Source organism: Balaenoptera musculus, chromosome 17 (assembly GCF_009873245.2).
Source record: "Balaenoptera musculus isolate JJ_BM4_2016_0621 chromosome 17, mBalMus1.pri.v3, whole genome shotgun sequence".
Taxonomy (NCBI): Eukaryota; Metazoa; Chordata; class Mammalia; order Artiodactyla; family Balaenopteridae; genus Balaenoptera; species Balaenoptera musculus.
In genome coordinates, this window is record NC_045801.1 from 926045 (window position 1) to 941568 (window position 15524).

A 15524-nucleotide genomic window follows, 5' to 3' on the forward strand; every position below is an offset into this window, starting at 1 on the left:
ATAAATACATGTTTGGGAAGGGACTTTGACCTAGAATATAAAAAAGACTCTCATAAGTAAATAAGACAAACCACCCAATTTTAAAATGGGCAAAAGATGTGAATAGACACATCACAAAAAATGATACAGATGCTCAGCATCATCATCCAGCAGGAAAATATAAATTAGAAGCATAAAGAGACATCGCTATATGCCACTGGAGCGGATTAGGGTTTGGGGCCGTGACAATACCACATGTTGGTAAGGATGTGGACCAATGGAACCCTGCCAGTGCAGGAGTGTAAAAGTCTACAATCACGATGAAGAACTTTTTGGCAATTTCTCATAAAGTTAAAATTCACGTATCTTATAATCCAGCAATTAAATTCCTAGGCATTTACCCAAGTGAAATAAAGAGGCACGTCCAAATAAATACTTTTACGGAAATGCTCATAGCAGTTTTATTCATAACAGCCAAAGCTGGAAACCCAAATTTCCATCAACAGATGAATGAATAAATGATGCTTACCCATACAATGGAACACTACTCACAAAGAAAAAGAGCTATGGAAACACAGAACTACTCAGCTGAGTCTTTAAAACATGCCAAAGTGAAAGAAGTTTGGATTACACAGGATTACATGCCATATGAATCCATTTATATGAAGTCCTGGAACAGGCAAAATGAATCCACACTAACAGAAAGTTGTTACTTGGGCCTGAGGTGGGACTAACTGGGTAAGGACAAAAGGGAACATTTTTGGGTGACAGAAATGTTATTCTTGATCATGATGATGGTTACACAGGTGTATGGATTTGTCAAAATTCTGTACACTTAAAATAGGTGTTTTACTGTATGGCAACTGGACCTCAACTAAACAAAGTTGGTTAAAATGGTCTGGTAATATCTGCTTCTATACCATTTGAAACATCTCCAGTAATGGTGAGTTTTCCAAAAGATGGAGTACTGTATGCTCTTTTTGAATTATTTACCCCCTCAAGGCTTCTAGGGTTGCTGGAGTTTAAGAACTCAAGATATGCCCTCATGGGCAATCCATTATCACAGCATTTCAAAACTGGTTGTTTTGTTAATGTTCAGATAAAAGAAATTCAGAGGGAACAACTAACAGTTCTGCTGTGTAATGAAACTGGCCTGCTTTTGAACAGCCCTACCCAGAGAGGGATCTGCCAGTCCTCCCGTTTCTCCAGATTCCCTCCCAGATCATCCTCTGCTCTAGCTGACAAATGTCTACTTATCTCTGTAAACCAGTTTGCTGTCACCTCCTCTGTGAAGCCGTCCCAGATGCCCCATGCCAAATTAATCACCTCCTTACCTATGCTCCTGCACAACTGGGAACACACTTCTCTTTCAACACTTAACTCAGCGTACCGTGACCTTCCTGCCTCCCCCATCAGACTCTGGACGACTTCAGGACAGATGGTGTCTCATTCATCTCGGTTTCCCAGTATTTAGCACTCGCCCTTTTAGATAATTACATTTTCAAATCAATGACAAAGTGAGCCAGAGAGCAGGGAAATGGGAAGAAGTTGGGCTCAATCATGGAATGGCTGAGACAGGAAAAGTCATGTAGCATACCAGGACTGTGTGCCCTTTGAATGAATTCGAAAGATACACAGGTGACTGAGGACAAGCCTCCCCCAGAGCAAGTGGACAGTCATGGACAAGCTGCGAAGGCAAAAACACAAGGGGCGCCATCTTTCTCTGGCTACTGACTGCAAGTGCTGAACGCAGTGTGACCCGAAGACGCCAGCAGGGCCGAGAGGAGGTATTTCTGACAGACCAGCAGATTAGACAAAACAGCAACAACAAAAAGAGCATCCAAAAACATATTTTAAACAGCAGTATAGAGAGGACAAACCAAGTACTCAAGGACTGGGGTGTGCTTTTTACCGCCTTGCTCTAGACGCCAGGGACACATACGTCAGTCAGATACGCTCACTGTGCTCTAGGAATTAACACTGTAACAAGGAAAGAGAGAGGATCTGAAACACGATTTTGACATATCAGAGTAAGCGCAGTAACAGAGGTGAAGGGCCACCGAGGAACGGAAGCAGAGGGGTAGCGGGCCGAGCCGAGTCAGCCGGGTGAGGAGAGGGGGCATTGCAACCAGGACAGAGGCAAGGAGGCAGGAGCGGCCTGGGTAAGTGGAGACGTCCAGCAGTTAGTGCTGCCACAGTGCCAACGGTGCGGCAGGGAGTTAAGCGGTGGGAGAAGAGGCCCCAGGAAGCAAAAGGCCTTCGGATGCAGGATGGGGAGATTGGAACTTATCCTAAGGACGACAGGAACCAATTTGTGGTTTTAGATAAGAAAGGATGTTTCTCCAACTTGCCTTTCTGATAGATCAAAATATGCTAAGGAATACTCTTTTAAAGTGATACGATTAGATACATAATTCTACTTTAGAAGGGATTTAACTCTGGGGTGAATTGTAATTGTGCAATGAAAGAGAAGAACCTTCTCCCGAGGCCGAGCTCCTCCCCCCAAGCTGGTCCAGCTCCAAGTCAGCTGTCCAGTCACGTGGCTCTCCCGCGGGCACCTGCTCCCAGTGGAGGAGGAAGACGGCTGGCCGGCTGGGCAGCCAAGTGGGAGGTGGCAGCCCACTCCAGAGGCAGCCCTGCCGGTGACTCTGGGAAATGCTGACACGTCCAAAGCCGCATGACTTAGGGCTCACACCACCCGCTTCGAGTATCACTCAGTGAGTTGGAGAATAGTTACAAGTCTGTGTGTTCCCCCTGACCTACATACTTCTCACCCAAATGTATGGGGGTCTGACTCAAGGGAAGTCCCTCTTGGTGAACCTCTTGACTACCTTTAAAGTTTGGAGTTGAGGTGAACTCTGTCCCATACTGACTACATTCATAGAGTTTGTCTTCAGCATGAATTTTCTGGTGCTGAAGGAAGTTTGACCTCTGAATAAAGCCTTTCCCACAGTAACTACATACATAGGGCTTCTCTCCAGTGTGAATAACCTGGTGTAGGAGGAGCTTGGAGCTCTGAATGAAGGCTTTCCCACAGTCCTTACACGCAAAGGGCCTGTCCCCAGTGTGGATCTTCTGATGCTCAGTGAGATGGGCTTTCTGGAGAAAAGCTTTCCCACATTCCTTACACTCATACACCCTCTCTCCAGTGTGGATCTTCTGGTGTCGAATAAGGTATGAACTCAGAAAGAACGCTTTCCCGCACTCGTTACATTCATAGAGCTTCTCTCCAGTGTGGATCCTCTGATGCTGAGTGAAGTTCGACGTCTGGCTGAAACGCTTCCCGCACTCGTTGCACACGTAAGGTCTCTCTCCAGTGTGGATCCTCTGGTGCTGGATGAGCTTCGAGCTCCGGATGAAGGCCTTCCCGCACTCGTTGCACTCGTAGGGCCTCTCCCCGGTGTGGATCCTCTGGTGCTCGATGAGGTCCGAGCGGTGGCGGAAGGCCTTCCTGCACTCCTCACACTCGTACTGCCTCACCTCCGTGTGGACCTGGTAATGTCGGATGAGGCTGGAGCTCCGGATGAAGGCCTTGCCGCACTCGTTACACTCGTAGGGCCTCTCCCCTGTGTGGATCCTCTGGTGCCGGATGAGCAGCGAGCTCTGACTGAAGCCTTTCCCGCATTCCTTGCACTCGAAAGGTCGCTCCCGGGTGTGGACGCGCTGGTGGCGGATGAGGTCTGAGCTGTGACAGAACGCCTTCCCACACTGAGCGCACTTGAAGGGCCTTTCTCCCGCGTGCGCTTTCTGATGCGCCACAAGATCCGCGTAGAGAACGAAGTCTTTCCCACACGCGTTACATACGTAGAGTCTGTCTCCGCCGTGAGCGCGCGGATGCTCCCCGGGGTGGGAGCTCTGGCCGAAGCCCTTCCCACACTCGTCACGTCTGTGAGATTTCTCCCCAGCCTGAGAAACCTGATGTCTGACCAAGTCCGAATTAAACGGGAAGCTTCCGCAAGCCTCGCGCTGGTGGGCCTCCCCTTCGATCAGCTCTCTCTGAAGCAGGAGGTTTGAGCTCAGCACGGGGCTTCCTCCTGACCTCCTGCCCACCTGCGCTGCCTCTCCTGTTTGGATCTTCCAGTGGGTAACTGTCACCTGCTTGAAACCTCCCTCCTGGGAGGGGCAGCTCCGCACGCTCTGCCCGTCCAGGTTTCCCAACAGCCCCCCTAATCTGGGTTCAGGGCCCCCGCCAGGCGCAGGGGCGGCGAGCTCCATCACTGTGAGGGCCTCGGACACTGTCTTCTGCAGATTTCCATGCTCAGAAATTCAGGCTCCGGAGTCACCTTCTAGTCACCAGTCTGCAATCAAAGAGAGTACGGTTATCTTTCCCCTTCCTTAACAGACGGGAATCTGCTGGAGCGGGCGGGTGGGCGGGCAGCAAAACGCATATCCAAGGAGTGGGAGAGAGGAAAACGTTCCCTCTGCCCTCCCTCCCAGCCCAGCACCGTGCTCGGCTCACCCCGCCGGCCTCTCCGCTGGCAAAGGCCCCTTCGGGCTCCACTGCTAACACCAACTCCAGGGGACAGACTGGCCGATGGCAGATGGGCGGGATGTGGCTTGGACTCCACTCAAAAATCAAGACATATTCCAAAGAAACACAGATGGATTGCTCTTTACCACCTCTGCGCTGCCCCTCCTTCCCCAGCTTAGATGGTCGATGGGATTATACCCGTTTGGGGTATGTATCACACTCATTCTCTTGCAAATTAACCCTAACTCCCCTGCCCTTCCCCTCCTCTGCCATACTTGTGTGGGAAAACCCCAACTCGAGTAAAATTCAGCTTGCTTCCTGATCGGTGTCTGCACCGCTGCCGACTCAGTTCTCTCTACATTTATAACCACTTGCCTAACGGACCCTGAGAGCTGCCGGCAATTTCTACACTTGGCTAACTCCCCTGTAAGATCACCTCCTGGTTTCTCCTCTCCTCTCAAATGTCCAACACCCCGTCCTTCCTCTCAGGGACGAGGACCTTGCGTCTTCCTTCAGTGAGAAAATAGAAGCAATGAGACGAGAATGCCCACTTTCTCCCACATTTACCAACCTACCTGTGTTTGCACCCACACCACACCCTCCCTCTTTACGGGGTTAAATGTCCTTGATCGAATCCAAGGTAAAGACGTTCTCCTGTGCACCCCCGGCCCCGCCCTGCAGAAGTCTGGGGTTGGAATGTTCACCACAGCCCTGTTCATAATCGCCAAAATATCCATCAACAGAAGAAAGGGTAAACTGAGGAGTCCTCCAACAAGGGAGGAATGCATAGCAGTGAAAAGACCTGCCCCACACAAAAGCACAGGTGAACCTCACAGATGTAACGCTGAGCCAGAGTTCATATCGTATGATCCTACTTATACAAAGTTCAGAAACAGACAAAACCAACCATGGCGGGAGACTCGAGTCAATGATGGTCTCTAGGGAGAAGATCATGGTTGGCAGGGGGTGCAGGGAGGCCTCGGGGTTCTGGTGACCTGCACGTGGGCCTCGCTCCACAGGTGTGTTTGCTTTGGAAAAGCCTGTGCTTATTTAACCTCCCACGGTCTCTGGGACGCTGTGCCCAGCTCCCTTCTCCAGCTCTGGAATTCTAGCACCCGGAGCTCCGTTGCAGTCACGCCCTCTCCATTGCGAGCCATCCATCGCTATGTAACAGTTCACCTCAGACTTCCAGCAGAAAAGGGACCCAGCTCCCATCTCACAGGGCCGTAGGTCGGAAGCCCAGCCTGGTACAACTGGGGCCCCTGAGAAGGGTCGCACAAGGTGTCAGCCAGGCTGTCTCCTCTGGAAGCTCTGGGAAAACGTATTTCCACACGCTCAGGTTGTTGGCAGAATGTGGTCCCCTGCGCTTGTGGAACTGTCCCCGATCACCGGCTGGTGGCCCCTCGGGAGCACCCGCACCTTCCAGGCAGGAGCAGCTCAGACGCCCTCTCTGATTCTCTTCCGTGACCAGCTGCAGAAACCCTGCTTTCCGTGGGCTCCCCGACTAGCCCTACCTTATGTCAACTTACCGCCAGAGCCCTCCCTGGCAGCCGGGAGGGGTGCACAGTCGGGGTCATCTCAGGACCCTGCCTGCCACACCCCAGCTGGGGCCCAGCCCACGACGGAGCCCAGAGCACCCCCGTCTCCACCTGGGGCAACTCCTAAGGGCCACCCAGCCCCAAAGCTCCACTGGGATGTGCCTGGGCCTGTTTCAGACCCACTGCCCAATCCCTCCTTCCTCACAGGTGCATCCGCGAGCGTGCCCCCCAGCTGCGCCCACTTCCCGGGAGCTCCGTCCAAGATGACCCCGCATGATCGCCTCACCCCAAATCTGCACCAGTGGGAAGCAGACCAGTTGCTATGCAGCCCCACAAAGCGATGCCCTCCAAAACCCCTTTCCAACGTGGCTGCCAAGGACAAGGATGTGCCCCCGAGGACAGAGCCAGGCGGAGGGGAGCAGCCCGGGGGCAGGAAAGTGGTGTAATCAGGTAACGCGAGCTCTACGGCCGCAGGGCTTCCTCCCAACAGGCTGTTCTTTTTTCTTGGCGAGGGACGTGCACACATCTCGATGAACTCCTGGCGAACACCGGCCTAACCGCCGCCACTTCCATAGCCCAGAGGCTCCCCCTCCAAGGGGAACCATCTCTATTATTATAGATGAATTCTGCAGGTTTTCAATTTCAATTAAATGGAATCATACAGGTATGTTTTGTGTCTGCTTTTTATTCAACATGTGCCCACTTTTTATGGAGATAGAATTCACACACCATAAAATTCACCATTTTAAAGTGCACAATTCAGTGCTTTTTAGAACACCCCTAAGGTTGTAGAACGTTCCACACTATCTAATTAACTCCCGAGCAGGGTCATGACCCCACCACGTGTCTGCTGACGCTGAGCGCCGCGCTGGGGAGGCCGCCTGTGTGGCACAGACCTCACGGTGTGCGGCCTCCACCGCGTGAACACACCGCCGCGCGCCCTCCTCTCTCCTACCCACCAACACCGAGGGGCTGGCAGCTCGGGCTTGGGGACAGAGCTGCCACAACAGGTCCTGTGCTTGTCTTCTGGTCGACAGAGGTCCTCATTTCCACTGGGTCCTGGGACTCCTTCGCTTCAGTGGCCACCGGTTCAGGCCACGCTTGCAGACTCCACTGGGAACCGCAGCCGCTGTGGACCAGCGACTGCTGTGGTTTTGGGGTTCTTCCCCTTCCTGAGTGGGGGCATCTATGTGGTGGGTGAGGAGACAGCATTTGGGGAGGCCGGGACTTGAGTTTAGACTGTGACCACGTGAAGAGGCCCTGGTGCCGGGAGAAGGCCACACACAGAGATCCTGGCTCTGGGCGGAAGCAGTAACTGAGCATGACCTGGTGTGGGACCCAGGGTGGCCCACGGGGTAAACTGTGGCAGAGACACACTGCCCGGCGTCCCTGCTTCCTCTGAGTGATAGAAACCCCTCCAGAAATTTTAGTGGACACACAGCAGCGAATGACTTCATTTCCTGAAGTCCCCTGAAGTGAGGTGTGACCCTGTGACTGATTCCAGCTGTGAGACAGGAACGGAAGGGATGTGCGTGTGCCACCCGCCTCCCACCCTCTCGCGCACCTGCGGTGACGTGCACGAGACAGCACGGCAGGCTCCAGGGCGCTGGAGGGGCACAGCCGCCCACCTGCCTGTGAGATGGAACACGAGAAACCAAGTTTCCTGTTGGAAACACTATTTTTGAATCTCTGTTACAGCAAAATGAACCCATGCTTAAATACTGCTATTAGACAACCTGACTATTCAGATGCAACGCTCCCTGTGATGACGAAGAAACTGAACCCGCACACCGAGAGCTGACAAGAAGGGTGAGAAGCTGGGCACCAGTCTACGCGAGGCATTCCTCTCCGTGTGAGATGTGCAACACAGCTTCCTGGAGCAGGAGCCCTCTTGGGGTGCCTGTGACACAGCATTTGCGACCACTGCCTGGTGACGTTCGCTGAGAATGTTCTTCTGAGTTAAAGGCCCGCTAACTTGGTTTAAAATCTTTTCTGCTTATAAAAATTACTTTTAACTAGTTATTTTTTCAAGGTATAAAGGCAGATTATGCTATTTAAGAAAAACTTAAAAAATAACAATAAAATTACCCTTAACCCCACCACTCAGATTACACATGGACATTTTTCCTCTAGTGCTTTTCTGCACCAATGTATTATGAAATCAGGACCACACTCCTCAGTCTCATATCCTGTTTTACTTTACTTTTATATCTTGTTAATTCTTAGCGATTAAAAACATAAGATACACCTTGTAAAAATATTTCAAGTGGTAAACATAAAATATAGACTATGATAACCCCCAGCAATCCAACAGAGAACCAGTTAGCTGTTCAGTTTATACACATTCATCCAGACCTCTGATTAAACAAAAACAATGATACATTTACTTAGGTACACACGATTTTCAGATATAAACAAGGGCTCACACTATACCCATCCGTCTGCAACACTTTCTGGCGTTCTTCAAGCTCATTCGCACAGAGGCACCCGGCGTTCTGAGCACCAGCACCCTCGCGGGCGCCCCGAGGCCCCACGACACATCAGGCGCTGGGCGGAGCAGCCAGCCCTGTGCCTGCGGCGCCGAGAGGAAGGATGCCCGTGACGCGTTCCGCCCGCTTCTCTTCCCGACAGGTGGAAGGAGTCCGCCAAGTGAAAGGTTCGAGAGAATAAGTGGCATGCAGCACCCAACCTCTTCGACAGGGTGTCCAGCAGGCAGGACAGTGTCTAACCAGCACTCGCCTGAGGAGTCCAATGTCACTCCAACCTAGGCTTTGACCAGTAGTGAGGTGACCTTTCGCTCATGGGCCTCACTGGTGCAGACCTGGGAGGGCAGGAGGGCTGTTACTGATCAGGGCCCCTCAAACCCCAACCAGGCGGTGCTGAACCGGCCTGCATGGTCTCAGGGACACCGCCAAACCCTGTGAGACAGCTATGACCTCTATTATTTACTCTATTTCACGGAGGCTGAGAAAGTCAATCACCCAGGGCTGCTAAGTGGCAGAGCTCAGGTTCAGAGCCAGGCCTGTCTACCTCCACTGCCCATTTCCTGCTGTCGAAGATTTTTTCCCTTCCCAACTATGATGTCACTTTTACAGGATATTTTGCTTAGATCAGCTGGGATTAGTATTACAAAAGTAAGCTTATATTTTAAATCTTGTTATTTTTCTTAATTCAAAAAAAGGGGGGGAAGACTTGGTTTTTTGTTTTGGAGGTGATATTTTCTGATTTTTTTGTTTAAAATGACTGTTCTACCACCTGAAAACAGGCTTGCATATATTTACAAGAATATAGCTTTAGGACTTCCCTGGTGGCACAGTGGTTAAGTATCCGCCTGCCAATGCAGGGCTCACAAGTTCGAGCCCTGGTCCGGGAAGATCCCACATGCCGCGGAGCAACTAAGCCCGTGTGCCGCAACTACTGAGTCTGTGCTCTAGAGCCCGTGAGCCACAACTACTGAAGCCGGCACGCCTAGAGCCCATGCTCTGAATCAAGAGAAGCCACCGCAATGAGAAGCCCACGCACGACAAAGAAGAATAGCCCCCGCTCTCCACAACTAGAGAAACCCTGTATGCAGTAATGAAGACCCAATGCAGCCAAAAATAAATAAATAAATAAATTTATAAAAAAAAAAAAAAAAAAGAATATAGCTTTAAAAATGTATGCCTTTTCATGATTTTCATAACTTTTTTTTAACTTTAGAGGAAGTTTTAAAAATTAAATATACCTTGCTTTGAATAAACATTTATCTTAAATTCAGCAATCTTTCAGTTTCTGCTTAGTTCCTTTTTCTTCTGTGAATTCAAGCAAAATTAAATTGATACTCTTTCATTTAAAGAAACCTGAATGCAACGAACAAAGGAAGTAAAAATACGCCAGACTTCTGGTTCCATAACATCCGAGGCTAACGTGGCCCACTCTTCTGTTATAACATATAGAATTTGCTGGACAAAATATAACATGAAACTGTCTAAATACACAGTTGATGCTGAGAGATGGGGCAAGCCTCAGTGCTGGGAATGAAGTGGAAGCTCAGCCTGGCAGTGCAGCCTGCGAGCAGCCCAGAGGGGCTCAGAGATGGTGAGGCGGCAGTGCCCGCTGCAGGCACTAGAAGCTGTCTGCACTGGTGAAAGGGTGTTACAGCCTGGGGCTCACAAGTTAGCCAAGGTCGCTGTCTGCTGCTTACAGCCTAAAGAAAGGAAGCGGGAAGGTTTGCAAAGCTTCACCCTTGGGAATAATGGGAAAAGGAGAGTAAAAAGACATACGAGGAAGACACGGACTAGAGCTCCAGGAGAAGCTGCACCTCTGCGCTGCCTCGCGGCCGCCACTGTCATCAACCTGAGCTTCTGCCACTGCAGCCGTGTTGGGGGTGGAGTGCCTGGCGGGTGCTTTTCTTCTTTCCTCACAACCATCCATGAGGCTCGGGGAGGTGACTCGCTTAAGGCTGAGCCAGCTGCTAGCTGCTATCTCCTCCTCCCACCCCACCGCACAGCCATTTGGTTTTTGCTCCCAGGACTCTGCCCGACGATGCCAACGGTCTTCTCCTTTCCTGACAAGTTCAGTGTCCTTTCAACAGTCATCTCCCACAAACCAAAGCAGCACTGGACACGCCTGACAGCTCCCTGAACTGGTTCAAGGCCTCGCCCTGTTCTGGGTCGGCTGCTTCCCTGAGCACCCCTTCCATCACCGGCTTGTGAATGCGGTCTGGGCCTTCTCAGCTCAGCCTTGCAAGCCCCATCGTCCCCAGGACCTTTCCGGGAGAGTCAGGAATCCATCACCATCACTCCAGGAAGGGCTGGAGCCACCAAGTTAGGCTTGTGAAAATATAGAGTCCGCCCCCCTCATTTCTCTCTGTATTCTCCGTAAGAGGGATGCTGCAGTTACCACCATTATTAAGATACCGTTACAATGTTACATCTACAAAAAGTCCCACCTCTGTGGACAGGAGCAAGGTATCGCCTGAAGACTCGGTTAGATTGGCATCTCTCAGACCCTAGGTGGGCAAAAGACATTTCTGTCATTCATTGGGGCTGGAGCTCGGGGAAAGGACGCTGCAGAAGGCTGCAGCGTGATGAGCTCTACAGACAAACTGCCTGAGTTCAAACTGGCCTCCAGCTAACACTCCTGGGAACCCACAGGCATGCTACTCAGGCCCTGAAGATCCCATGACCACCATGCAGCCACTGCATGAGGGGGTAAGACGTCCAGGACATCAGCAGAGACGGCCACCGGGTTCAGATACGACTCTAGAATGGAGCCTTCAGGGAAGAGCTGGGACAGCGCAGCCCATCACCTCTCCCCACCTGGGAGTTCTCCTTCGGGACCAGGGCTGGAGGGGATCCTGTTCATCACCTCTACCCCCGCCAGGGCAGCGGTGCCGGCTCTGCATCTCCTCCAGCACAAAGAGGCTCGAGGCCCCGGCCACTTTCCCAGCATCATTTGGAGAGCTCCCTTGGGCTCCCGGGAGAGGAGGCAGGCTTAGAGCAAAACAGTAGTACTAGCCGCACCTGTGCCCCCCACCCCCCGCCAGGCCACCTCGGAAGGGTTGGTGGGCTTGAGAACTGCGACACAGACGCTGAAGCTGGAGGCTCTACGGCTTGGGTGTGTGACCCCTGGAGCCAGGGAAAGGAACCAAGAGAGTGGAACCGGGTATTTACCCACACGACGTTCCTTAGGGAGAGAAGCTGCGGGCCCCGGGCAGGACTGCAGCCCAGCGGGGGCGGCCGTGACGGCTGCCAGGAGCCGGGCTCACCGTGGGCCAGGCTCCGGGACCCCCGTGCGGGGCCGACCGCGCTCAGCCCGCCCGTCCGCCCGACCGGAGGACCCTGCCGCCCCCACCCGCGGCTCGGAACGCGCCACTCACCCGGCGCCCAGCGGCGAGAGGACGGCGCGCGCCCCGCACGCGGACCGCCGGCCGCCCTCCCCGCTGGCCTGCTGACAAAGCCCGCACGACCGCCCGCACGCCGCGGCCGGAAATCGGCCCGAGGCCCCGCCCGGGAAGCTTCCGGTGCCGCTCTAGGCGCGCAGAGAGCAGCCGGCCTCTCGGTGGTGCGGACCTCCGGCCGGCCGCGGGCGGCAGGGAGTCGGGCCGCGGGCAGAGCTGGACGGCAGCTCCCCCGCCCCCGCAGCCTTGAGCGCCGCCTGCCCGCCAAGTGTGAATGGCTGCCAGGGGTTGTGTCTCTCGGGAGCTGTAAATGCTGGCGTTGAGAACCAGGCGGAGCTCCCGGCGCCCAGCGGCCCCGGGCCCCAGGGCGTGCGACCCCCCCTCCGCCTTCGGGCACGGGCCGAGGGCCGCTCCTCAGAGAGGCGAGGCCTGGTGTGGCGCGGGCCGCCGAGGGCTTCCGCCTCCTTCCCGCGGCGGGCAGCGCTTCCCGAGCCTTCCCGCAGAGGCTCGCTCCAAGCCCACGAGGAATGTCCTCCAACATCTTCCTTCTACGGACCAGGGACTGAAGCTGGAGAAGCCAGATCACTTCCTCGAGGTCACACAGCTAGTGAGTGGCCAGGCCGACCGCCTCGAGGGCCACGCTCCTGCCCTGGCTGTGCGTTTGGTCCTGCGGGAGCAGGAATGGCCGCTGGGGACAGTCGCGGGAAATCCCGCTGATTCCCGCCCCCCCACGTCCGGGTGGAAGAGCATGCATCCAATTTCTAAACCCAAAGCCGAGCAAAACATAATCCAGCTGGACCTGGGGAAGGGCGGTATTCACAAGCACCAGCTCTGTCAGGGGGTGAGATGCAAGGAGCAAGCAAGGGGGTCATTACAATAAGCAGTGCCAAAGAGGGGCCCTGGGCCCTGAGGAAGTGCTCCTGACCGCCACCAGAGCACACACACACACCCCTGTGCACAGCAGGGAAAGCTTCGTGGAGGAGGAGGCCTGAGAGGAGAGAGGGATGTCTCTTAACAAAACATGGACAAGATCTGTATGCTGCAAATTAAAAGATGCTGATGAAAGAGATCAAAGAAGAACTAAATAAATGGAGACACATTATCATGTTCATGGATTGGAAGACTCAACATAGTAAAAATGTTAATTTCCCCCGAATTAATCTAAAGGTTTAATGCAATTCCTATCGAAATTCCAGAAAGAATTTTAGTAGACACAGATAAGCTTATTCTAAAATGTATATGGACAGGACAGGCCCTAGAATAGCTTAAAAATTCTTGAAAAAGAAGAATAAAATGGGAGGACCACCACCTGATATTAAGACCTACAATATTGCTGCTGTAATCAGGACAGTGTGGCATTGGTGGGGGGATAGACACCTAGGGCTATGGATCAGAATAAAGAACCAGGCACAGATCCCACACAAATATACCCAGCGGACTTTTGACAAAGGTACAAAAGCAATTCAATGGAGACTTCAGTTAATAATAACGTATCAATGTCGGCTCATCAATTGTTAAAAAAAAAAAAAGCCAAACTTGGATTTTTTTGTTGTTAAATTTTCATCAACATTATTAATAAGCAACAGTCCCTCTCAAATACCTGTGGGTGGCGCAAAGTCAAGAGAAATTTCATTTTCTACTCAAGACCAAGATTTGCTCTTTATTTGAGAAACTTACGTTGTTTTGCTTAACTTTTTAGGTTCTTCTAGAATCTAAATTAAATCTACTTTCTTTAAAGCACTTAGCATTCCCATCACATATCCAAGGGCAGTTACAAGGTCATATGTGTTGTGTTTTTCCAAGATGTTTCATCTTTGGGCAGATCCAGAAAATCTTGCATATAGTCTTTTGATTGTTCCAGAGAATGTCATCATGATCAGCACAATTGAGGTCAGGTCTCCCAGTGACATGACACATAACACAAAAAAATGCTTCTAGATTTTTGGCCAAAATTCTGACTTCTACACAGCTTTACCTTCTCTAACCATGTGAGTGCCAGTAGCACCTATTTGCCCTTGGTAATTTTTTAAATCAATGCCTAAAATGGTAAGTTTCTTTTTTTCAGTCCTTTCCTTAAGTCAAATGAGTGTTTCATCTAGACCTACCTATATACAAATTCAAGAGAAGTGTGAATTAATATTACAAAATGTTTCTCAGCCACTGTTGCAAGTACTGCATTAATTCCTGAGTACTGCTGGAATCATAGATTGGAACGGGAAGAAAAGCAAGAAAGATCTGACCCATTAGTTAATTTATCGTTTTTCGTACCTAAGTGCCTCCACTGCTCAACTTCCCCTGCACAACCCACAGATCTTTGTGGTCTTCAAAAAATTCTCTTAAGAGGGGACTTCCTTGGTGGTCCAGTGGGTAAGACTCCATCCTCCTAACGCAGGGGGCCCAGGTTCAGTCCTGCATGCCACAACTGAGAAGTCCACATGCCGCAACTAAAGGTCACGCATGCCGCAGCTAAGACCCGGCACAGCCAAAATAAATAAATAAATATATTAAAAAAAATTTCTCTTAAGGGGATGAAAAGGCAAGCTGCAGACTGGGAGAAAATATTTGCAAATCACATATCTGACAAAGTATTTGTATCTGGAATATATGAAGAATTCTCTAAACTTAACAGTAAGAAAACAAATAATTCAATTAGAAAATGGATAAAAGATTTGAACACACACTTCACCAAAATATATATATACAGATGGCAAATAAGCACATTAAAAGATATTCAACATCATTAGCCATAAAGCAAAATGCACGTTAAACCCATAATGAAGTATCTATCAGAATGGCTAAAATTAAATAAAAATAGTGACAACACTAAATGCTGGTAAGGGAGTGGATCACTCCTACGTTGCTGGTGGGAACGTAAAAAAGAACTCTGGAAAAGAGTTCAGCAGTTTCTTGTAAAGTTAATCATATACTTGCCACATGACCCAGCAATTGCATTAATTGGGTATTTATCCTACAAAAATAAAAAAGGTATGTTCACACAAAAGCCTGCACCTGAATGTTCACAGCAGCTTTATTCACAACTGCCAACTGTCCTTCAACAGGTGAATGAACAAACAAACCCAGGTCCATCCACAGCGTGGGAAACAACTCTGCAACCAAAAGGAACAAACTTTTGATGCAACGTGGGCGGATTACAGGGCATTATACTGAGTGGAAAAGCCAGTCTCAAAACGCTGCATACTGTATGGTTCCAGTTATACGACACTCTTGCGTTGACGACATCATAGTGATGGAGACTCAGGGTGGTTCCCAGGAGTTAGAGTTGTGGGGAGGTGTGACTATACAGAAGTACCATAAGGGTGTTTCTTTGTGGTGATGGAGCAGGGCTGTGTCCTGATTGTGGTGGTGGTTACAAGAATCCATACATGTGACAAAATTTCAAAAAACTATACACCCCCTCCCAAAATAAAGAGTGCGTGCAAAACTGATGAAATCGGTTAAGGTCTGTACATGAGTTAATACCATCCTCAATTTCCTGGTTTTGACAATGTAAGATGTTTTTATTGGGAAAAGCTGAATGAAAAGAACATGGGACTTCTCTGTAGTATTTTGCAAATTCTTGTGAGTCTAAAATTATTTCAAAATAAAAAGTTGAAGTTAAAAAAACAAAACATAGGGGGCTTCCCTGGTGGCGCAG

General features: G+C 50.8%; 1 protein-coding gene across 1 annotated transcript; it reads right to left on the minus strand.

Moving 5' to 3' along the window:
* Positions 1-426: 426 nt before the first annotated feature.
* On the minus strand, positions 427-12608 carry ZNF623 (zinc finger protein 623). The gene is made up of 2 exons (XM_036830417.1): positions 11849-12608; positions 427-4277 (listed from the first exon to the last, which is right to left on the minus strand). The coding sequence occupies exon 2, from the start codon at positions 4192-4194 to the stop codon at positions 2713-2715; it is 1482 nt and encodes a 493-aa protein (XP_036686312.1). The 5' UTR covers positions 4195-4277; positions 11849-12608; the 3' UTR covers positions 427-2712.
* Positions 12609-15524: the final 2916 nt, after the last annotated feature.